The sequence below is a fragment of the Bos indicus genome, chromosome 7 (genome assembly GCF_029378745.1).
Source record: "Bos indicus isolate NIAB-ARS_2022 breed Sahiwal x Tharparkar chromosome 7, NIAB-ARS_B.indTharparkar_mat_pri_1.0, whole genome shotgun sequence".
Taxonomy (NCBI): domain Eukaryota; kingdom Metazoa; phylum Chordata; class Mammalia; order Artiodactyla; family Bovidae; genus Bos; species Bos indicus.
Genome location: NC_091766.1, coordinates 5,545,098 through 5,569,431, shown reverse-complemented (window position 1 = coordinate 5,569,431; position 24,334 = coordinate 5,545,098). Strand labels below are relative to the sequence as shown.

The window sequence follows — 24,334 nt, the reverse complement described above, 5'->3', positions numbered from 1 at the left end:
TTGTCTCCAGAGCGTGTGCTCAGCGAGTTCCATCCTCTGACAATCCTGAAGTCGTTATGACTCCATTTTACATATGGGCAAACTGAGGCTCACACAGCGACCCCACGCGCGGGCTGGATTTATAGCCAGGTCTGGGGACTCCAGGGCCCATGCTCTTAGTATTCAACAAACCCTGAGGACATCTCTGGGAGGTGGAAAACTAAGACGGTAAAACCATGTTGCAGCAGAGGAAACTGAGATTCAGACCTCAGGAGTCTCAACCCAGATCCTAACTATCCAGGTCTGCCTCGTGACACAATCGGGGTCTTACACAAATAGGAGTGGGACAGAGAATCGGGTTGATCCCGGAGGGGAGCAGTTTCTGAGGCAAGGCAGGTTCTGAGCTCTGACACCTTTACTGCACAGACCCAAGTTCAGAGCGCTCCAAGTCTATGAGGGGGCGGGGGATCCTGAGCCTGCCTGTAGGTTGACGTCATTCTTCCTAGGGGGCTGCTGCTGAGGGTACAAGGCACTTTGTGTCTTTAAGACCGTTTGGAGGCAGGCCCTAAAGCCTGAATCCGCCTGGAGCTCTCTTCCCCTTTAAGGCGCGCAGCAGGGGCGGGGTCCTGACGTCCCCTTTAAGGCGCGGTCCGCGTACGCCGGCAGAAAAGCGGCTTAAAGGCGACTCGTGGCGCGATGGCGGCGGCCCCACGCGCGTGCAGGGGACACGGGCGGCCGCTCCCGGTACTGCTGCTGCTGCTGCTGCTGGCGCTGCCGCCTTTGGGGGGCCCGCCCGGCGCCGCCGCCTACTTCCCCGAGGAGCGCTGGAGCCCTGAGTCGCCGCTGCAGGCGCCGCGAGTGCTGATCGCGCTGCTGGCGCGCAACGCGGCCCACGCGCTGCCTGCCACGCTGGGCGCGCTCGAGCGGCTGCGGCATCCGCGGGAGCGCACGGCGCTGTGGTGAGCGCGGCGCCCACCGGCTCCGCATCAGGCCTGCTGTCCCCGTCCCGGCGGGTCCACGCCGCGCCTTGCTCTCTGTCTTCGCACTGGGGAGGGCGGACCAGACCCACGCGTGCTCTCTGCTTGCTGTCTCCTTCGGGCGGGCGGGCCAGAACCGCGCCGCGCGCCCTGCTTGCTGTCCCGCATCAGAGCGGACCAGAGCTGCGTGTGCCTTCCTGCCTGCTTTCCTCCGCCGCGTTAGCACCGGCGGAACCGCGCTGAGCCCGCTGGCCCCTTTAGGGTGGGGCGAGCCACTGCTCTGCCGCCTACTGGCTTCCCTGCCCCCACTCCCATTAGGACATATCCGGGATCACCCGTGCCGCGCAGCCCGAGACTAACCCCTTAACCCACTTGGGAGCACTCACAGCTTGAAAGATGGGAAGCCTGAGAACCACCCCCCGCACTGGGGCGTTGCCGTGGCCCACATTGCACTTCTACTAACTGAACGTCTTTTCGCTCCTGCTGCCGTTTTGATCCCTGAGCCCAGCCTCAATCAGACTTCCTGCCTCCTAAGTACTGGAGTGGGTGGGTGGGGTGCCCGGCGGCTGGCGGAGGGTAGCGGGGGAGCAGATCCTTCCTGGAAGCGGAATGGGGCAGGGCCAGGAACAAATCTGGCTGGTGACTCATTGCTTCCTACCTCAGTTTTCTCTTCTGAAAAGTGGGGATACTAAGATAACTCTGAGTTGTTTTTGAAGATGAACCAGTTAATGAGTGTGAAGCCCTTGTGCTGGGCATCAGTGACCCGAGTTGTGAATATTACAATAATAATTTTGTTCGATTTTGTTGTTATTACTGTCATCAGTGTTATTGTTGTCAACTAAAGAACAATTCATTTCGGAGAATAGTTATCGGCTGATGGCTTCCAAATATTCCTTTTCCCTCCAGTCCAGATAATCCAAGCACTTAGTTGGTGCTTAAGAAATGCTTCTTGAATGAGTGACAGCAACCCCACTACTCACAGGAGAGAGTTGAAGAAGGCAGGACCGGACTGTGTGATATAAATGTATTTTTACTAAATTGTTCATATTTAGTAGCGAATATGGTTGTAAGATCCTAGATGCCCTAGAATACTGGCATCATGTCTAATGTGTTTTTCCAAAATGATCTTGTAAAATAGTCCCCTCTGCAACTCAGGGAAGTGGGCCCAGTCCTCACCCCCTGTGTTACAGATGAGGAAATGTCGTGGTGGGGGGCGTGTCATGCCCAGGGCTGTGTCACTGGTGTGAGGCCCAGCTGGTGTGTGGCAGCCCTTGGGGCCTTCCTGCTGCCTGTCCTGCCTCCGTCTCCCTCACTTCACTCCCTGTCCTGCTCTGCCTACAGGGTGGCCACAGACCACAATGCAGACAACACTTCGGCAGTGCTTCGGGAGTGGCTGGTGGCTGTGAAGGGATTGTACCACTCTGTGGAGTGGCGGCCATCGGAGGAGCCCAGGTAAGCGCCAGGCCCTGCCCTGATCCCTCCTCCAGTTGGACCTGGCTGTGTCCCTGCTCACACACCCTCTATGGCTCCCGTTGTCCCGAGACAGACATGCCCGCCCCCTGCCTCCAGCCCCTGACGCTCCAGTCCAGCTCTGCAGCCTTTAGCACTGGCTCTGGCACCTCGCCTCCAGCTTCCCCAGTGGGCCATAATCCTCCGGTTGGACTTTTACCCCCTCTATTTATTCCACCTGGAATTCCTTCATTCCCTGGGCTTTGTGGTGGACGCCTGCTGCTTTATTCCTTATCTCTCTTAGCTCAGCTGTTTACCTTCCCCATGAGCCCTTGGCTGACGTGGACTTAGTTCTTTTCGTTCTTTTAGGCTTTAGTTCTGTACCCACCCACTGCCCAAACCAGATTAGGAGTCTATGAGGACAGGCTCCCAAGTTTCTTCGACTCCCCCTCCCCTCAGAGATGGGGGCGTGTCCCTACAAGGCAGTAGAGACCCCTTTGCCCCTCACCCCTCTCCCAGCATTCTTCCCCTCTGGGTCTTTGCACACACCGTGTCCCCTACTTGGGACACACCATACCTCCGTCCTCCTCTATTTTGTCCTTGCTTCTTCCCAGCCTTCAGATCTAGCTTACACATCCCCTCCTCCGGGAGGCCCTCTCTGACTACCCGCGTTCAGCCAGCTCAAGGCCTCTCTGGGCTCCGACAGTGCCCTGTGCTTCTCCCATCACAGCTGCCTCTCCGCAGGTCCTACCCAGATGAGGAGGGCCCCAAACACTGGTCTGACTCACGCTACGAGCATGTCATGAAGTTGCGCCAGGCGGCTCTGAAATCAGCCCGGGATATGTGGGCTGATTACATCCTGGTGAGTTTCTCGGCCGCCCAACGCAGGGGTCCCCGGTGGAAGGTCTGGCGTCTCCAAGGGAAGGTGGAGCCGTGGAATTCAGAGACCAACCTTAACCCCATTTTAAAGAGGGGGAAACTGAGACTCTAAGAGGGGAAGTGAGTTATCAGAGGTGACACAGCTGGTTAGTGGAGGAGCTGGGTCTTGATCCTAGGCCACCTTGGTTCTTAATCATCAGAAATGAGTGGGTTTTTATGTCCCCCGTGGTTGGACACTTGTTCATCTCCCCTTTTATCACCATCACCAGTGATCTGATATCTCTGCCCAGTCACAGTGATGACCTCTGGGTGACTCTGAGAAGCAGGAGGATGGGGTGGGGCCTGGGGGATGTTGGCGACACTGAGCTGCTGACCCCTGACTTTCACTTCCCCCTCCTGGGCCCCTGGCAGGAAGGGGCTGGTTGAGGTTTGAGTGCAATATTGGGATGCATGCCCACAGATCACGAGTCTTCTGTGAGCTCCTTCAGCCTGGCCCCTTGACCAGGCGTGGTCCCCTCACTTGGTGTGATGGGCAGGGGGCACTGACCACTGAGCTTAACTCTCTGTAGAGGTTAAATGTAATAATGTCGGACTAACAGTGCCTATGGTGGTTTCCCATCTATGCACCAGACCCCAAGATCTTTTCCTTGTCTTAAAAAAATTGTTTTTGGCTGCGCTGTGTGCAGGCTACTCTCTAATTGCGGTGTGTGAGCTCCTCATTGCCGTGGTTTCTCTCGTTGTGGAGCACGGCCTCTGGAACCCGTGGGCTTCAGTAGTTGTGGTACATTGGCTTAGTGGCTCTGTGGCATGTGGGATTGTCCTGGACCAGGGACTGCACCTGTGTCCCCTGCATTGGCAGGCAGATTCTTAGCCCCTGGGCCACCAGGAAAGTGCTGGTCTCTATCTTCTTCTTTATTTATTTTAGGCTGCGCTGGGTCTTGGTTGCTGCATGCAGGCTTTCTCTAGTTGTGGCGAGTGGGAGCTACTTTTCGTTGAGGTGCACGGGCTTCTCATGGCGGTGGCGTCTCTTGTTGTGGGGCGCGGGCTCTAGGGCGCACAGGCTTAGGTAGGTGCCGTCCATGGGCTCTAGAGCTCGGGCTCAATAGCTGTGGTGCCCGGGCTTAGTTGCATGTGGGATCTTCCTGAATCAGGGATCTAACCTGTGTCTCCTACACTGGCCAGTGAATTCTTTACCGCTGAGCCACCAGGGAAGCTCTGGTCTGTACCTTCTTAATGTATCAATCAGCGTATGTCTATCAGCCACTCCCTGTGCCCTCCTCGTGCCAGGCCTGGTGGACACAGTGACGATAAGCACAAGCTGAGCCCCACCTTCCTAGCTTCCCAGGAAAGGTGAATGTGACCAGAAAGCAAACAAAACCGAACGAGGAAATATCAGAAGGCGGCCAGTGCCCTGAAAGACACTTGAGAGCGTGGTCAGCGTTCAGGGGCTCCTGTAACAAAGGGTCAACACCAAGGGGCTTACCATGATGCAAGTTTCTTGTCTCACACTTCTGGAGGCCCGCAGTCTGAAACCTAGGGGAGGGGGCTTCCTTGCCGCTTCCAGCTTCTGGAGGCTTCAGGTATTCCTTGGCTTGTGGGCAGCATCCCTGCAGTCTGTGCTTTTGTGATCACGTGATCTCTTCTTATAAAGTCACCAGTCACTGGATTTAAGGCCCACTCTAATCTAGCATGGGGCTTCCCCCGTGGCTCAGCAGTGAAAAACCTGCCTGCCGTGCAGGAGCTCCAGAGAGACAAAGGTTCGATCACTGCATCGGGAAGATCCCCTGAAGAAGGGCATGGCAACCCACTCCAGGATTCTTGCCGGGAGAGTTCCATGGACAGAGGAGCCTGGCGGGCTACCGTCCATAGGGTCGCAAAGAGTCAGACACGACTGAAGCGACTTGGCATGCATGCACTAATCTAGTATGGTCTTCCTGGTGGCTCAGATGGTCAAGAATCTGCCTGCAGTATGGGAGAGCCAGGTTCAATCCCTGGGTCGGGAAGATCCCCTAGAGAGGCAAATGGCAACCCACTCCAGTATTCTTGCCTGGAGACTCCCTGTGGACAGAGGAGCCTGGCCAGCTACAGTCCATGGGATCACAGAGTCGGACAGACTGGAGACTGACCCTTTCACTAATGTAGTATGAATCCCATCTCTTTTTTAAAGTGATTATTGTTTTATTTGTTTATTTTATATTCTTTTCCATTGTGGCTTATCACAGGATACTGCACATAGTTCCCTGTGCTATACAGTGGGACCTTTTTGTTCATCTGCTGCTGCTAAGTCACTTCAGTCGTGTCCGACTCTGTGTGACCCGACACGGCAGCCCATCAGGCTCCACCGTCCCTGGGATTCATCTACTCTCTGTATAATAGTGGACATCTGCTAATCCTGTACCCCTAGCCCCTCCCACCCCCACCCCTCCCGCTGGGCAGCCGCAAGTCTGCTCTCAAAGCCTGTGAATCTGTTTCTGTTTTATGGAACAGGTTCATCGGTACGGTATTTTAGCTTCTGCATGTAAGTGATATCATACGGTGTCTGCCTTTCTCTTTCTGGCTTACCTTGCTCAGTATGATCCTCTCTAGCTGCATCCGTGTTGCTGCGCATGGCATGGTCCCATCACGTATATGCATGTCTTCTGTATCCACTCGTCTGCTGATGGACATGCGGGCTGTTTGCGTGTCCTGGCTGTTGTGAACAGTGCTGTTGTGAACAGGGAGGTGCATGTGTCTTTTTGAATTAGAGTTTCGTCTGGATATATGCCCGGATCTGGGATTGCTGGATCATACGGTCATTCTATTTTTAGTTTTCTGAGCCGTCTCCATAGTTTTCCATAGTGGCTGCACCGACTTACATTCCCACCAACAGCGTAAGAGGGATGAACTCCATCTTAATTACATCTGCAGAGACCCAGCTTCCAAATAAGGTCACAGTCCCCAGCTTCCAAATAAGGTCACAGTCACAGGTACCGGGGGTTGGGGACCTCCCTTAGGAGGGGGCCCTAGTAGAGATCTGAAGGAGCAGAGGAGCCAGCCTCAGTGGGAGCTGGGGGCCAATGTCTGAGGCAGAGCGAACAGAGCAGGAAGCAAGTCTGGGACATTCTGGGACTGGCTAGGAAGCCAGTGTAGCCAGAGTGGAGCGATGGAGGGGGTGATGCTGAGGTGGTGGGTGGGGGCTGGACTGTACAGGCCAAGAGGGAGGGATGTGGCTTTTATTTTGAGGGTAATGGGGAGCCATGGAGGATGTGTGAGCAGGGGAGGGCTTGGTTCTGATTTCTGATTTTTAGAAGTTCCTGTGGCTGCCCGGGGGGCAGGGCCGATTGGGCAGGAATAGCGGCAGCAGGAGGCCAGGGTGGGTGCTGGTGTGGGGCTGTGGCTTCAGGATGTGCTCTGAGGCTGAGAGAACAGTCCCTGCTGGATGTTTGGGTGCCAGAAGGACCTCACATCCTGGCGTGAGCCTTATGGGGAGGACAGAGCCACCTCCTGGGAGGAGGAAGGAGGTGACAGGCTCCTCCTGGGAGCCCTGTGACTTGGTGCCTTATCAGACCATTTTATAGATGGGAAAATGGAGGCTTAGAGAAGTGACAGCCTGCTGGGTGGTGTCTCAGAATCAGTGAGGGACAGAGGTGGGCTCAGACCTCCTGGCACCATCCAGCCCAGGGCCACCTTGTCTGCCTCCCTGGGTTTCGCTTTCACGGTTTGAGGTTGGCTGGTTTTCACTTTTTTCCCTCAGCAAACCTGGGTGGAACTCAGGAATCTGCTTCAGAACTCAAAGCAGCTTTTGACACACGGATGTATTTTTGTAACTGAGGGCTTTGGTAATCCATATTGGAATGTGAAATCATTTGTTGAGTGTTGTTTTTTTTTTAATAATTTTATGCGTTTATTTGGGGCTTCCCAGATGGTGCCGTGGTAAAGAATCTGCCTATCAATGCAGGAGACTCAAGAGATCCAGGTTCCATCTCTGGGTTGGGAAGATCCCCTGGAGGAGGAAATGGCAACACACTCCAGTATTCTTGTCTGGAAAATTCCATGGACAGAGGAACCTAGAGGGCTTCTGTCCATGCGGCTGCAAAGTCAGACATGACTGAGTACCTGAGTACATGCATTTATTTGTTGATTTTTTACTGCCCTGGGTCTTCATTGCTGCACGTGGGCTTTCTCTAGTTGCGGCCAGCAGGAGCTACTCTTCTTTGCGGAGCATGGGCTTGAGGGTGGCAGGCTCCATAGTTGTAGCACACAGGCCCAGTTACACCACGGCACGTGGACTCTTCCCAGACCAGGGATCTAACCCGCCACCCCCTGCATTGACGGGCAGATCCACATCTACTGTCCCACCAGGGAAGTCCCTAGTGTTTGAAAATTATTATTAAAAAGCCCTCTTTCTCTTTTTTATGGATACTGTGGGTGTTACGTGTAAGAAAATACACAAGAAACAGTAAGAATTAGTTTAAGAGGAAAAAAAAACATACCTTGTAATGTCACCTCCTAGAGAGACTGACTTTCTGACTGTGTTTTTTTACTTGAGGTACAAGTCACATAACATAAAATTAGCCCTTTTCAAGTGTACAGATCAGTGGCATTTAGTACATTCATCATGCTTTGCAACCACAGCCTCTGTCTGGTTCCAAAACTAGCTTCCATCACCCCCAGGGGAAACCCAGTGCCCATGAGCAGTCACCCCCGATTCTCCCAGTCCCTGGGGACCACTGATCTGCTGAGTGTTTTTGTGTCTGGCCTGTCCAGGGCGTTTCGTAAGCTATGCAGCTGACTTCCCTCAGCCTGGTGCTTTCAGAGCTCACCCGTGTTGCAGCCTGTGGCCCTGCTTCACGCCTCGTCACTGCTGAGTCATGTTCTGTGCGTGAAAGGAACACATTCTGTTTTTCCTCCGCTGATGGACCCGTGGTTGTTGCCACTGTTTGGCTTCTGTGGATAATGCTGCTAAACACGGTGAACAAATGTCCCTTCAAGTCCACGTTTCCAGTTTCCCCATTCTGTATCTCTGAGTGAGCTTGCTGTAACTCAGTGTTCCACTTGTGGAGAAACCACCAGACTGGCCGTTTTCACCGTGTGTAATTCCAAGGTCGCAGATTCAAATGTCCGGAGCGGCTGGGCAGCCGCCTCCCACCTGCAGCTGCGCCTCGCCTTGTGGGAACGCCGTTCCCGTGTTGCTGGAGAAGGCTGGGGTTCTAGTGTTTGCTGTTTGCAGCAAATGATTCGAGCATTCTGAAAACCCTGCGTGGGTAACGGAAAGCATGTTCTGTGGACTAGATGCATTAAAAAAAACAATGAAAAACCAAGAATCCCACCTCTTGACAGCTCTCTGTAATATACTGTGATCTGTTTTCACATCTGGGTCAATAGAGAGATCCTTACCTGTGTTTTGTTGCTTGATTCTCACTTGTCTCGACTCTGTAGCCACACAGTGGGACAGGGCCAGAGTTTCTGTAGCTGGTTCTCCACGGCTAGATTCCTGAGTCGTTCCCAGCTCGTGTGATGAACAGCTCTGCCGTGTGGCCTGACGGGGGGCACCAGCAGGCGCACACCCCACTGTGATGACCCTGTCTGTGGGTTGGTGAATTTCCTTCCAGGTTTCCACAAACGAGTGATCATCGTTTTACTCCAATGTTCAAAGTGTTAAAGGAAAAAAAGAACCTTACGTAAAGATCCTATTTTTACAAAATTTTTGGTTGGCATTTAACTCACATAGAAAAAAGTGTCTTTCTCCCGGCCCCTCCCTGCAGAGGCGGCTCCTGCCCCAGCCGTCCTCCTCGTCAACCAGCGCTGCCCATCTTGAAAGTTCCCACAAATGGAGCCGTGTGGTACCCCGCTGTCACTTCCGGGGTCGCGCCAGCACTGTGCGTGGGGCCCGTTTGTATTGCTTTGTGCCGTGTGGCCCATCCCTTCTCTTGCCGTGTAGTGTATTTCATCATGTGATCGTAACTCTGCTGGTGACTTAGGTCAGAGCTGTCTGTTGAGAAGCACGGGGGCTTCCAAGGCTGCGTGTGCTACTCAGGGTACCCCAGGCCCCCGGGACCCTAGCCTCAGCCCCAGCTGTTCCAAGCCATGGCCCAGCCCAGGTGTCTCTGCTGGCCCACGCTGATGTCAGCCCAGGTGACTCTCCTGGCCCACATTGATGTCAGCCCAGGTGTCTCTGATGGCCCACGCTGATGTCAGCCCAGGTGACTCTGATGACCCACGCTGATGCCATATTGGGTGTTTTGCAGTTTGTAGACGCCGACAACCTGATCCTCAACCCTGACACGCTGACCCTGCTCATCGCAGAGAACAAGACGGTGGTGGCCCCCATGTTGGATTCCCGAGCTGCGTATTCCAACTTCTGGTGTGGGATGACATCCCAGGTCAGGGGGCTGCTGGGGTAGGGCAGGGGCCTGGGGGTGGTGGGGGCTAGACAGAGCAAGTAGGGGCTGGGTTTGAAATCTAGCTTATTACCATGCTGCCTCTTCGTGACCATTTTATAAACACCATTGTGACAATCCTCAAATTAGGGGATGGTCTGCGATTGTTCCCACCTTGCCCGCTGCCCCCAGCCACCAGTACTCTGAGGCAGAAACACACATACAGAGAGGGGGAGTGACTTGCCTATGCAAACATAGCTATGACGTGGTAGTGCCAGGACAGGACTTCAGGCATGGCTTGATCCATGTGTTCAGCCAACATTCCTCTTCCTCCCTCCCTTGAGTGACTTCATTTTCAAACTCCTGGGGAATAATTCCAGCAGCATTCAGCTAGTTCACTATGATTGAACCTTGTCCCATCTCCTTCACCTGAACCAATTACTGAAGCCATTAAAATGCCAGGCTCTGATCGTCCCACCCCAGAGTTGAGGGTGGGGTTGTAGGGAAAGCCGGACGGAGTGAGGGACAGGAGCTGGAGCAGGGCTGTGCCACCGGAAGGGGGCCAGGTGGCTAGAGCTAGGATGCTGACCTATCCTATCTCTTCCTGTCTTTTTGTTTTGAATTGATATATAATTCATAGAATATGAAGTTCACCATTTTAAAAGTGAATAATTCAGTGGTGTCTATATTTTAAAGTATTCATAGAAGTCTAAATTTATATGCTAACAATTCCAATTTGTAAAGGGTACAAGGAAGAGAGATAACAATTCCAGATTGTTCCAGAAGCTTTTAGAACTTCTAAAAGATTCCCCCTGACTTTTTTGAAGTCCCACTTCTGGTGTTTTAGTTATAAAATTAAAGAAGCTCAAGTATCTGGTCCCTTTTCAGGTTTTTAATTTTCCTTCCCAAATGCCTTTCAGATCAGAAGTATTGATCTGGGTCTGTGAGTGACTGTTTCCCTGTGTTCTCTGCCACTGCCCAGCAACTGAGGTTTGGGGGTTGGAGACTGCTTGGCCCTGCCCAGAGCTCTGTACTCAGGGGATGCCCACTACAGCCAGAAGCTGACACCTGGTCCTACCCTCCAGGTGTTCTGGGCCTCCCATTGTCCTGGTCTCCAGCCTCCCCTTTAGGGACCCCCACACAGAACTCTGCCTCCACTCCCCGCAGGGCTACTACAAGCGCACGCCTGCCTACATCCCCATCCGCAAGCGGGAACGCCGGGGCTGCTTTGCAGTCCCCATGGTGCACTCGACCTTCCTGATCGACCTGCGGAAGGCGGCATCCAGGAACTTGGCCTTCTATCCTCCGCACCCTGACTACACCTGGTCCTTTGATGACATCATTGTTTTTGCCTTCTCCTGCAAGCAGGCAGGTGAGCCCACGGGGGATCTGCCATCATGGGGTGTCTGTCTGGTTCTTTGGGACCAATTATCAGCCCACAGAAGTTTCACAGAACCAGCACTATAGAGTACAGCGATGACTTCAGGTGCAGCTGTATCCAGGTGTTCAGGTGATATCCTCAGGACCCATTCTGTCTCCAGCCCTAGCTCTGCTGGGTGACTTCACTCCCCAGGTCTTTAAGACCTCCTTACTGATATTTCCCTATATTCTTCCAATTATCTATAGTTGAGCATAATTGCTCTCTAATTGTATACTTAGGGCAAAAAAAAATTTTTTTTAAGAGAAAGAGAACACTGAATGCTGACTTGTCACTTATTTTAAACATGGGTCAGCAACTCATGGCCCGTGGGCCAAATCCAGCCCACCACTTGTATTCATGTGGACACAGGCTAGAATGTCTTTTGGGTTCTAGGATCCAACTCCCGTGTGTGTGTGCTGGAGATGGGTAATTTCCCACGCCAACCAGCAATTCTAGGACACCAGCAAGGTGTCTGATAATTCAGCTCAATTCTATTTCAATTTTGACTCTGCTTGCTTGGAGATCGCATCCGATTCCACAGGTTAAGGTCTCGGGCCCACAGTACTGACCCCTCTCCTGCTTCAGATGCTGGTCACAAGTTCAAGTTGTCACCTGTATTTCTACTGCATACTCAGTTGCTCAGTTGTGTCTGACTGCGCAACCCCATGGACTGTAGCCCGACAGGCTCCTCTGTCCATGGGATTCTCCAGGCAAGAATACTGGAGTGGGTTGCCATGCCCTCCTCCAGGGGATCTTCCCAACCCCGGGATAGAACTCACATCTCCTGCGTGTCCTGCATACATTGCGGGTGGATTCTTTACCACTGAGCCACCAGGGAAGCCCCCATGCTTCTGACCAAATGGCTATAAATCAGAGGTTTCACAACTCCTTCCTTGGGTTCTGCTAATTTGCAAGAGCAGCTCACAGAATGCAGGAAACTCATTTACTCACTAGGTTACTATTTATTATAAAACTGTATATAATCCCAGAACAACCTGCAGGAAGAGATGCATGGGGCAAGATGTGGCGAGGGGCGCAGAGCTTCCATGCCCTTTCTGGGCACATTCTGAAGGCAGACTTGAGTTATTGAGATAGAGCAGTTTGGCCCACAAACCTAAACATTTACTATCTGGCCCTTTAATGAAGGGCTTCCCTGGTAGCTCAGCAATAAAGAATCCATTTGCAATGCAGGAGCCTCAGGAGATGTAGGTTCAATCCCTGGGTTGGGAAGATCCCCTCGAAGAGGGCATGGCAACCACTCCGGTATTCTTGCCTGGAGAATCCCATGGACAGAGGAGCCTGATGGACTACAGTCCATGGGGTCACAAAGAGTGAGACGCAACTGAAGCGACTTAGCACCCACATACCTTGAATGAAAATCATTTTCGTTGGGATCATCACTTTAAAAATATATATATATTTGTTGTAAAGTTTTAAACCATTCAAAAAAATGTTTTAGCTATTCAGAGGAGGACAAACACAGACAGAGGTAATGATATTCATGGTTTGTCCGACTGCATCTCATTTCTGTGCATAAATGTGAGTATTTGCTGTCCACCCACCGTTCTGTGGTTTGCTTTGTCATGGAAGCCTGCAGGGACTGTCAGTACCCATGCAAGGTGGAGTTTTTTTTTGTCTTCTCGCCTGGCACTGTGAACCCCTCTTCTGACTCCAGTTCCCAGATGGAGTGCTGGGGTGGTCTCTGCTGGTTGCTGGGAACAGCTGGACCCATTTATGCCCCAGCCCCACGCCGGGCAGTGAGGCTAATGCTGCTGCTCAGAGGCTGCCTCCGCGGCCTTACTGCTCTGTGTTCAATTCTCATCGTTGTTTGCTTGGCCCCAGAGGTCCAGATGTACGTCTGCAACAAGGAAGTGTATGGCTTTCTGCCGGTGCCACTGCGGTCACACAGCACCCTCCAGGACGAGGCCGAGAGCTTCATGCACGTGCAGCTGGAGGTCATGGGTGAGTCTGTGCGCACCACCCCAGGAGGGCCACATTGTCTCCCTCTCCCCACCATCTCTCATCTATCCGTGAACACTGATTGAGTGTCTGTTGGGCATCAGTCTTTTTGCCAGGCACTGAGAATCCAGTGTGAACAGTTGTCCCCACTCTTATGGCTTGCAAGCAGCTATGCATGGCACGCTTGGGGAAATCAGGGTGAGCTTTCTGGTGGGGGTGGCATTAAGATGCAGGGTGAGTTAGCTGGAAGGGAGATTGCAGCTGGAGGGAGCAGCACGTGCAGGAGCTGGGCAGCTGGAGGGGCTGTGAGCTCAGAAAACAGGCAAGGTTGGTGGGGCAGAAGGGGTACAGAGCCAGCAGGCAGGGCCACGGTGGGGGCATCAGACATTGGACTTAGGAGTGGGTCTTGTCCCCAGGGATAGGCAGGAGCCGTGGAGGGTGTGGGAGCACGGGAGGTAGGAGGTTTCACTGATGACCCTGCGTGCATGGCCGGGTCAGCCATTTCATCACCCATGCCCCTGCCAGCCCCCAGACCCACTGTTTGTTTAATGTTTATCTTATCGGACACTTTCTTTTATTTGAATACACTTTGAAAAGGAAACTTTAATATGTATTTTTACTGTGGTTACAAGCTGATGTCTTTCTAATGCATATACAAATAAATCCATAGGCTATTATGTTAGCACCTGTACCTCTGGTGAGGTGGGCTGAGTGCGCAGGGCTGAGTCACCATTGAGGCTGCTTGAGGAAGGGGCCTCTCCCCCAGCTGGGGAGTCTCTGAAGCAACCAGACAATGGAGCAACATCCTCTTCTGTGGGGGCCTGGCCCTGTGCTGAGCACCCACTTCCCTGTGAAGGCCTGTGAAGCAGCACAGCGATGCCTTCCACTGCACAGAAAGAGGATTGGAGGGCCAGGCCCCTGTCCCAGGGCTCAGTCCCCATCACCCCATCCATTTCTAGAAGGTTCTGTCTATGGCTCCCCCTTGTGGTTGAAGATGGAATGACACTCTGCTCTCTGGAGGGGGCTTTGGGGTCTTCCCTGGTGGTTCAGATTGTAAAGAATCTGCCTGCAATGCGGGAGACCGGGATTCGATCCCTGGGTCAGGAAGATCCCCTGGAGAAAAGAATGGCTACCCACTCCAATATTCTTGCCTGGAGAATTCTATGAACAGAGGAGCCTGGCGGGCCACAGTCCACAGGGGTCACAAAGAGTCAGACACAACTGAGCGACTAACACTTAACACTTTGGGTCTTCTGAGATAACACCTGGAGGCTGCAAGGTCACCAGGGCAAAGACCCCCCCACCCCGCCCCCAACACCCAAGTGTCTGTCCCATGCGGTTGTCCAGGCCCAGGATGGCAACCCCACCATAGTCACAAGAGGTGGGTCTCTGCTTATTGCCAACTCCTTTCTGTGACTGGGCCCTGAGAAGCTTCTCTGTGGCTACTATCAATGGTCCTAGTTTAAATTTTCACATATATTCTTGTTTCTGGTTAGGAAACCGTTCACTCCACTGTTATAAACTCACACACAACAGAGGCATGAATATTTTCCTGTTTGAGGGCTCGAGCAGATCACGCAGGACAGATAGAAGGAGGGGGTCTGGAAGTTTCAGATATTTGTGCAAATCCTTCTTCACAGTTCTTGTGAAAACCATCTTTTCTCTCTACCTGTGTGTGGGTACCTGGTCCAGGCTATGCATGTGATTTTACATGTGTTCAAAGATCTTTCTTACAGTAAAATTTCAAGCTTACAGAAAACCTCAGAGAGATGCCCTCTGTTTATGGGGAATCCAGCAACTTGCTTCCTTCCCTGCCTGCTCATGGGGTGTCTTTCCCAGTTGGCCCCATACACTTGGCTCAGTATAAGGGCTGTTCTCTGAGTTTTAGCACACACAGCAGTAACGGGTCATGGGTGTGCAGTGTGATGATTGTTTTATATCCCTTTATATCCAGATGCAGACCAAGCCCTGACGCTCCCCAGTGTCCCCTCTGAATCCACCAGCTGACTGGCTTTCCCATTTTGTGCTTCACATCAGTGGAATCACACCGTGTGCTGCTCAAGCGTGGTGTCGTCCACGCAGTGTCCCTGTCTGCTGCCACTGGCTGCTGAGTGTGGCTGTGACTCATTCCCTTGCCTTGCTGTCTCGTACTCCATGTAGATGTTCAGCTACAGATTTATGTACTCTTGGCTGTGCCATATGTCACTTCACCCATCTTCTCTGGGGCATGTAGGGCATTTCTTGTTTGCCAGCATTGCAGAGAGTTCTAGACATGCTTCTGTGGGTGCAAAGTTAGGAGATACCTACAAGATTGCTCTCACTTCTTACATCAGGAGTCCCCAAGAACATGTTCAGGTTGGATAATCCACTAGAAGTACTCAGAGCTGAAGCTATTAAACTCACAATTTATTACAGCAAAAAGACACAAATTGCCATCTTGGCAAAGGGAAAAGGCGTGTGGGGCAGCGTCCAGGAGCATTCCAAGCACAGGGACTCCTGGGGTCCGTTCTCTGTGGAGTCGCGTGGACAGTGCTTGCTTCTCCCAGCACCAGCGCGTGACAACACGCATGGTGTACTTCCAGCCAGGCTGCTCCCCGAGCCTCTGCATCGAGGGCTTATGCTGGGGCTCTTACAGATACAGCTGACTGCCACGTGGCTGACCCCCATCTCCAGTCACTGTAGAGACTGAGCCAAGACCCCCACCCTAAATTACACTGTTGGCATAGATACCCACTATAGCCCAAGGCCTGAAATAAAGATATTTCCAAGGTCTTCAACTACCCAGGAGCAGAGAGCAAAGGCCAGACTGCTCTGTGGTCAAGTTTAATCCTTCACCCTATAATAGGTCTAGCAATGTTACAATTTTTTTTTTCTTTGACTTCGTCTGGTGTTAGTTGCAGCCTGTGGGATCTTCCACGGTAGCTCACGGGCTTTGTAGTTGCCCGTGTGCCAGCTTAGTTGCCCCGAGCATGTGGGATCTTAGTTTCCCGACTAGGGATTGAACCTGCATCCCCTGCACAGGAAGGCGGATTCTTAGCTACTGGACGACAGGGGAAGTCCCTAGGGGTGTTGCATTTTTCTATCACTGTGACATAGCTGCATTGCCTTGTTCTTTCTGGACTTTAATATGTTCCATTTCCCCAGAACTGGTAAGACAGGATAAAGAGATACCTCCACTTCCCACAGGCAGATCCTTCCCACACGTACACCCCAAGGAGGCAGGCGGAGACTGAGAAAGAGAGGGAAAGTGCTTTGCAGCCGGATTCTCAGATCCCAAAGCCTTGCCCTTTTGGGTCCCAAGGTCCCCTGAGGATGGCAGCAGGTGGCAGGGAGCTGTGATGGGTCCCGAATAGGAAGAAGCCCCAGGGTGCAGTGTCCCTAGAGGAGGAGGCCCAGGCTGCGAGGTGGGAGGCTCCGGGTGGACTCTGGGCCTCACCCAGGCCTCTCCCAGACAGAGGGGCCTGTGTCTGCCCTGCTAGCTCACACGGGGCCTTTGTTCTTGCGGAGGTGGATGCTACACTCACTGGCATGCTGGGCTTTTCTGGGCCTCAGCAGGCTCACAGTCCCCTGTGGATCTATTCCTTCTATGGGAAACCATCAGGGATGGGCCGAGACAGGGCCCTGGGGATGTGGTTTGAGCACTGCCCACAGCAGCTAAAAGGGGAGTGATCATGACCACCCTGAGCTTCGTAGCATCCCTGGGCTTGGAGGTGTGTCACTCCAGTCACACGGCACCAGCTCCCTGTGCATCTTCACCCCGTGTGCCCTCCGTGGAGGTCTCTGTGTCCAGATTTCCCATTTTTATAAGGACCCCAATCATACTGATTACATGCCACGTGTATATGTTAGTGGCTCAGTCGTGTCTGACACTTTGTGACCCCATGGACTGCAGCTCTGTCCATGGGATTCTCCAGGCAAGAATACTGGAGTGGGTAGCCATTCCCTTCCCCGGGGGATCTTCCTGACCGAAGGATCAAACCTGTCTCCTGCACTGCAGGCAGATTCTTTACCGCCTGGGCTACCAGGAACACCCATATTGATTAGAGCCCACCACCCTAATGACCTCATTAAAGATCCTATTTGTAGATAAGGTCACCTTCTGAGGTACTGGGGATCAAGATGCCAGCATATCTTTGGAGGGCGGACACAATTTAACCCAAAATAACATGTGATTTCATGGGATCGTCTCATGATAGAAACCTCTGAGAGGTTTTTTAGTCCACTTTCAAGATTGAGGGAAGGAGGAGAAGGGGGCGACAGAGGATGAGATGGTTGGATGGCATCCCCAACTCTAGGCATGAGTTTGAGCAAACTCTGGGAGATGGTGAAGGACCGGGAAGCCTGGTGTGCTGCAGTTCATGGGGTCGCAAAGAGTCGGACATGGCTGAGCGACTGAACAACAGCACAGATGAGGAATGTAATTCCTTTGCTTGTTTTATGAGTTTGTGCCTAGCTCCTTGTTGGGTGCCAGGGAGCCAACGTGGGTGGGTGGACCTGGTGTCCCTCTGGTGGAGCTCATGGGAGATAATCAGAGAATTGGGACTTAGAGCAGAATGAGGCTTTGCGGAATGAGGCTTTGATGGAAGGCCGGGTGCTGTGGGGGCCTCCAGAGAGGTACCTGACTCAGCCTGGGGAGGCCAGGAGACTCCTGTTGGTGCATCGCCCCCTACCCCAAGAAGACATCTTAGCTGGTAACTCAGGGAAAGGAAACAAGGGAGGAACAGGGTTTCAGCAGAGGCACAGCATGTGCAAAGGTCCAGAGGCAGGAAGAGGGGATGGGTAAGTCTGGAGCAGTGCCAACAGCCAGAGTGGGTAAGAGGCAGAGGAGAGAGACTGGCACTGCTTCTGTGGGCAGGGCTGGGTCAGGCAGGGTCTCTAGCATCAGGCTGAGGAGCCCGGGGTGACACGGAGCCATGCAGAGGTTGGGGAGGGGGCATCAGGAGCGAGGCTGGAGCCCTCCGTCTCCATGACCGCCTGGTGACCCCTCGGCTTTGCTGCCCCCCCAGTGAAGCACCCACCCTCGGAGCCCTCGCGGTTCATCTCAGTGCCTACCAAGACGCCAGACAAGATGGGCTTTGACGAGGTAGGCCGGGCCTTCCCTCGGGGTGGGGGCCGGGGGCCAGCCCAGAGGGTACAACAGAGGCTGTGGGCCGCAGGTCTTCATGATCAACCTGAAGCGGCGGCAGGACCGGCGGGAACGCATGCTGCGGGCCCTGGAAGAGCAGGAGATAGCGTGCCGGCTGGTGGAGGCTGTGGACGGCAAGTGAGTTGAGCCCTGCCTGGAGAGGGGCGGCGCCGCGGGTGGGTGTAGACCACCCTGATGGCCGCGGAGGCGGCGTGGGTCTGACGCTGGCTGGGTACGCTGGCTGGGTACGCATGGGTATAGGCCACACCCAGGCAGGCCACATCCGGTCCGGGATGGGGTGGGGGAGGGTGGGGGAGGGTGGGGGAGGGAGGCTCACTGGTGGGATTGTGGATAGATACAGTCTTCCTCTGCCCCCCACCCCTCCACACTTGCAGAGCCATGAACACCAGCCAGGTGGAGGCTCTGGGCATCCAGATGCTGCCAGGCTACCGGGACCCCTACCATGGGCGGCCCCTCACCAAGGGCGAACTGGGCTGCTTCCTCAGCCACTATAACATCTGGAAGGAGGTACGTCTGGCAGGGGGTCAGGACCCTCCTTAGCCCTTGTTTTTATTTAAAAACATCTTATGTATTATGATTTTTATGTATTTGGCTGCATCTAGTCCTAATTGCAGCACTCAGAATCTTCCCTTCACGTGGGGGCTTTTCCTTGCAGCTGGGGGATTCTCCAGTTGCGGCACTCGGAGTCTCTAGTTGGGGCTCGCAGGCTTAGTTGTCTCACGGCATGCCGTATCTTAGTTCCCCGACCAGGGATCAAACCCGTGTCCCCCTGCTTTGCAAGGCAGATTCTTAACCACTGGACCACCAGGGAAGTCCCCTCCTCGGGCTTCTTAACAGCTCAGGGAGGGAATCCCCTGCACCCCAGGCAGGCTTCCAGAACCACTGCAGGACACTCAGCCTCTCTCCTTGGGTGAATGTGGCCCCTGAACCCCAGGTGGGGCAGCTGCCATCCTCCCACTGTGCAGATGTGAGTCCTGAGTCTGAGGAGGGGTGAGCCTGACTCTAGAAACGGTGGGGTCTGAGGCCCTGGACCTCCAAGTGAAGCCTCTTCATACCCAGCCACTGTCAAGTATCTAGAGTCTGGACACCGTGCTCAGAGCTTACTAATTGGAGCACCAGCCATGGTGATGTTAACTAATGTACACCCCACACATTGGTATCCCATTAGCCACAGAGGCTCATCAGACACCCTGGGAGGGAAAGGTTATGATGGGCGAGGATGCCAGATGGGGCTTTGAACCTGGAGCCATCCAACTTGAGGTCAGATTTGGTATTTGAGGCAGTGCATTCTCGCCCAGGTTGCTCTCTTTTTCTGACATTGATCATGGAAGGTACGGGGCAAAGGCTGCGGTGTCCAGGCAGCTATGGAGCCAGAGGGGATCCAGGTTCAAGTCCAGCCCTGCCTCTGAGCGGGGTGAGCTCTGTGAGCAAGGAAGGCATTTCCCAATCTCAGCCTCGTTTTCCCAGATGAAGAAGACAGAGTCTTCTTCAGTCACGAAGCTTATCAAGTTCATTAGTTCACGGAAGATTTGTCAAGTACTGACTGCGTGCCCAGCCTGGTGCTGGTCCAGGGGACACGACAGCCCCCAAGACACACCCAGCTCCCCACAGGGGATTCACAGCCCTGGGAGCTGGGGAGACTGATGCTAAACCACAGAGAAATGACTAACGTTGAAATGAGTGAGAGGCACCTACAGGAGAGGTCCAGGGTTATGAATCGTCCTCAACTAGCTGCTTTGGGTGATGGTCACGAAGGATCTCTTTAGTTGACATTGGAACTGAGGCCAGCAGGGTGAGAGGGATCCTGCCTGCTGCTGCATGGGAGAAGGGTGCTCTGTATCAAAGGCACAGGGCAGGCCCAGGCCCAGGCCCTGGGGTGGGAAGGGGCAGCCAGGCTGAGGCTGTGGAATCTGCTTCCAAGTTGTAAGGAGAAGGTTTTGGCCAAGAGGTAGATCTGAACTTCTGGTGGTGTGTGTGTGTGTGTTTTGCTTTTTTCCTGGTGCCCAGACCTCTGAAGCAGAACTGGCTTTGGGGTCAGGCCTGGGCTTGATTTGTCCAGGATCTCAGTGGGCCTCCTCCCTCAGGTTGTGGACCGCGGGCTGCAGAAATCACTCGTGTTTGAGGATGACCTACGCTTCGAGATCTTCTTCAAGAGGCGACTGATGAACCTTATGCAGGATGTGGAGCGGGAGGGTCTGGACTGGGACCTCATGTGAGTCGGGCCTGCGTGGTGGCCTGGAGACTAGCTCTGAGGGCCTTTGCAGGTTAATAGGTTGGGTCTTGTGGGAGGTTGGCAGGAGGACTCATACTTGACCTGGAAGTCGGGGGTCTTGGAAGCCTGCCAGCTCTTTCTCAGGGCTTGGAGACTTGACTGGGGCCTTCCTCTTACTTAGCCAGTGTGGCTAAGATTTAACCTGGAACCCTGTGGGTGTGGCTAAAGGACTTGGGGGTGTGGCCTGGGTGGGTGTGGTCAAGGCTTGGGAGCAGGGCGGAGCCTTTGGTGCCGAGTGTGGGGTGTGGCCAAGGGAGCCTGGGTCTTAGACCAGTACTAGGTGGAGGGTGGCCAACGTATTTCCAGAACAGTCTCATGTAGGTGGGTTGGTTCATCCCACCCTGCTTCCCCCCGCTGCTGTGCAGAGCCCTGATCCAGGTTCTGAGCCTCAGACTCACCAGAGTGTCATTAAAATGAGTAGTAATGGGTCCCCTTCACTCCTGACCGCTTCACCTGAACCCACCACCTTGCTCACCCGTCCCACTGCCCGCTGAACCCAGAGAAGCTTCCTTCTCAGTCCCACTCTCCTCCTTGTGGGCCCTAGACCTCTGTGGGCCTGTTCTCACCCAGTCCAGTCACACCAGCTTCCTCAGTGCTCCCCAGCTCCCCCTACCCCAGGGTCTGACAGCGGCTCAGTGGCTCCCTGCGTTAGCACTCTTGGGCAGGTAGACAGGCGGAGGGTGACAGAGCCCCCATTCTGCACCCCAGCTACGTGGGCCGGAAGCGGATGCAGGTGGAGCACCCTGAGAAGGCTGTGCCCCGCGTGAGGAACCTGGTGGAGGCCGACTACTCGTACTGGACCCTGGCCTACGTGATCTCCCTGCAAGGCGCCCGCAAGCTGCTGGCTGCCCGGCCGCTCTCCAAAATGCTGCCGGTGGACGAGTTCTTGCCAGTCATGTTCGACAAGCACCCAGTGTGAGAGGGGGCAGCAGTGGGCAAGGGGAGCTGGGGTCTTGCTGTGCAGCTGGCCTGGGTAGGGGGCGTGAGGCTCGCGGGCCCCAGGAGGGGGCTTCTCTACCGCTTCCTTCATGAGTCCCCTTCGCCACGCATTTCTGTCTCCATCTGCCTCACCCCCACCCCGCTCCTCCCCTGCAGGTCTGAATACAAGGCCCACTTCTCCCCTCGGGACCTGCGCGCCTTCTCCGTGGAGCCCCTGCTCATCTACCCCACGCACTACACAGGGGACGACGGGTACGTGAGCGACACAGAGACCTCAGTCGTGTGGAACAACGAGCACGTCAAGACCGACTGGGACCGCGCCAAGTCCCAGAAGATGCGGGAACAGCAGGCCCTGAGCCGCGAGGCCAAGAACTCCGACGTGCTCCAGTCCCCGCTGGACAGTGCCGCCCGGGATGAGCTCTGAGAGCTCTGAGGGGCGGTGGCCGTGGAGCCAAAGCAGCGGTCGCTGGCCTGGCCCCCACACGCCCACTGGGGACGGCGGGGCCCCTCTGGCCCCTGGCAGGCCCCGGAGGGCTCCCCGCACAGGGCAGCGTCCAGCCGGCTCTTGCTCAGCAATCACGTGCACGCAGGCAGCATTAATGGAGTGCCTACTGTATGCCAGGCGGACTGGGTGGGAACTGTTCATCTCTGGGTGCACCCAACACTTGGATTGGTCACAGGGTGCCAGGTTCCCTTGCTCTGGCAGTGAATGAGGTTTGATTACTCCCTCCATCAGTGATGGAGTCAGTCATCAAGCGTTATCGATCCCCCATCAAGAATCACGCCCTAGTGATACACATTCACTGTTTCAATTCATGCGAGTATTTATTGAGTGCCTACTGTATGCAAGGCACCATCCCAGGCTCTGGGACAAGTGAGGCAGACTTCCACTTATTTGAACACATACTGAACACCGACTTTGTGCCCGGTACTTGTGACACAAAAGCTCTTACTGACTCGGTGCATTTATGGAGTGCCTGCTGTGTGCCGGGAGCTGAGCGTGGTGCTAGGGCTGAAGATAATCAAGGTGCTTTTCACTCTAATTGGTTTCTTCTCCACACATCCAGAGAGCATCTCCTGCAGTAGTGATGCAGAAAGCAGGATGACAACTGTTCAGTCACCATTTGATACCCCCACAGAGATAGATGAGTCCTTCCATTTCTTCATGCAGCAAGCACTTATTGAGTGCCTGCTGTGTGCCTGACCTCGCGGGCTCCCGGTGGGGCTGAGTTTGACTCCTCTGGTGCACCACCCCCGTCACCTGGAATGTGTGTATATAACATCCCCCCCACCACTGCCCAGGAGCAGGGGTGACTCTTCCCTCAAGAGGGAGAGCCACGTGTTTCCGTGACCCCATGTCCTCTTGCAACGCTCCCCTAGACCCAGCCCCCCTGGAGGGGGTGAGGACGCCCCTGTCCTCGGTTGCTTGGCTGCCCTGCCCTGCATCTCAGGTGTGGTCTACCTGCTTGATGGCATTCTTTTGTCCAAGCCTCTGGTGGGATCATGTGTTTGGGGCCTCGGACGGGCTCCGCTGCACTGGGGCGCTCTCCATGGCCTGGGCAGGACGTCCCCCAGCATAGCCTGGAGGACTCACCGTGCCTTCAAGCCTGAGACGAATGTCAGAACCGGCCAGCAGTGCCTTGTCCTCTGAGGGGTAACTAACTGCTGTCCCGGTCAGGTCCTGGATAACTTGCTTATTTTTTTATTAAATGTTCCTGGTTGGGTTTTCACATACATCTGTGTTCCCTTCTTGGCCCGATGGTCTGCTCATCGCCTACACACCACCCACACTCGCCACCCCCTGCTTCAGACCAAGATGTGGGAGGAGACCAGGTGCTGGCGGGGAGCCAGTGAGGCGGGTGAGGGCGGAATGAGAGCCGGTATCCCAGGGCGCCCCGTGAAACACCCAGAATAGCGCAGGGACGACAGATGGCCAGCCGCACTCTGGCCTATAGGGGCAGCTGCAGGACTGTCTCAGATGACAGAGTGAGGAGAGCGCTGTCATAGTTTGGAGTCTCCAAAAAAGAGACCCTGAGATGAGGACCTGAGTTATCCAAGAGATGACCCCCAGGTAGCCCCCAGGGTGACGTAAAGAAGAGCGGGAAGGAGTCCTGCAGGGGTCGCCAGTGAGCCATTCAGTTCAGTCGCTCAGTTGTGTCCGACTCTGACAGTGAGCCATTAATTTAACTACCAGTAACTGGGGACCTTAGATGAGGCTGAACAATATATAGCATCGACCTTAGAGTGGTCCCGGCCTCCAGATGAGGGAGGTGGGGCATTTATCAACCCTCAACAACATGTACATTTTCTGGGTCGAATACTTAAAAGTTTTCAAGATTCTTAAGCCCTTAGGGCTTGCAGGCATATACCAGAGGCTTTTACAAAATAACAGATGGTGTGTGATTCTAGTGAAGAAATGAGAATTTACAGCTAAGCAAACTGAAAAAAGCAAAATTAAATCACACCTCCTCAGAGGCAACAACTTAACTTTCTGGTGACAAACCTTTTCAGTCTTACCATGTGCATGGTGCAAATATATACATGTTTTGAAAAAAGAAGTTTCATATTACATAAACTCTGTTACAACCTGCTTGTATTTTCTCCCACACAACACATTTTTATTTCAGAAACACAGGATCAAATTGTACCCAGGTTTTTGTTTTTTTTTTTTTCTCTCCTGTCAAGGTTCTTTTTAAGTTTAACAGCATATTGTGGACATTCTAATCAGCTCAGGCACCTACCAGCTCTTTTTGGATTGTTACATATAATAAAAAATACCATAATCAGGATGGACCGCCATTTACTTAATCATCCTGACTGAAGAACATTACAGTCCGGCAGTGAACAGCATTGTACAACACATCTTTCCTACTGGATTTTTTATTTCAGTTGGGTAAGTTGATACAGATGAGATTGCTGGGTTAACAGAAATGAACGCTTGATGATTCAGTAGAG

General features: G+C 53.8%; 1 protein-coding gene across 4 annotated transcripts; it reads left to right on the top strand.

Moving 5' to 3' along the window:
- Positions 1 to 525: 525 nt before the first annotated feature.
- COLGALT1 (collagen beta(1-O)galactosyltransferase 1) lies at positions 526 to 23,113 on the top strand. 4 transcript variants are annotated; one of them, XM_070792561.1, is made up of 12 exons: positions 526 to 938; positions 2,298 to 2,408; positions 3,150 to 3,267; positions 9,512 to 9,646; positions 10,811 to 11,015; positions 12,906 to 13,025; positions 18,029 to 18,105; positions 18,179 to 18,285; positions 18,543 to 18,675; positions 20,253 to 20,380; positions 21,149 to 21,355; positions 21,536 to 23,113. In XM_070792561.1, exons 1-12 carry the CDS (start codon positions 676 to 678, stop codon positions 21,801 to 21,803), a joined length of 1,872 nt encoding a protein of 623 aa, XP_070648662.1. In that variant the 5' UTR covers positions 526 to 675; the 3' UTR covers positions 21,804 to 23,113. The 4 variants fall into 4 exon arrangements, with proteins under 4 accessions (XP_070648662.1, XP_070648665.1, XP_070648664.1 ...); XM_070792564.1 differs by lacking the exon at positions 526 to 938 and adding an exon at positions 967 to 1,490; XM_070792563.1 differs by lacking the exon at positions 526 to 938 and adding an exon at positions 967 to 1,502.
- The last annotated feature ends 1,221 nt before the right edge of the window (positions 23,114 to 24,334 follow it).

Excerpts from the sequence above, each read along its gene's own strand:
- COLGALT1 (XM_070792561.1), top strand. The coding sequence starts at position 676 with ATGGCGGCGGCCCCACGCGCGTGCAGGGGACACGGGCGGCCGCTCCCG. Across the intron at positions 18,106-18,178 it reads ACAAGATGGGCTTTGACGAG|GTCTTCATGATCAACCTGAA; the intron begins GTAGGCCGGGCC and ends TGTGGGCCGCAG. Across the intron at positions 20,381-21,148 it reads GGTCTGGACTGGGACCTCAT|CTACGTGGGCCGGAAGCGGA; the intron begins GTGAGTCGGGCC and ends TCTGCACCCCAG.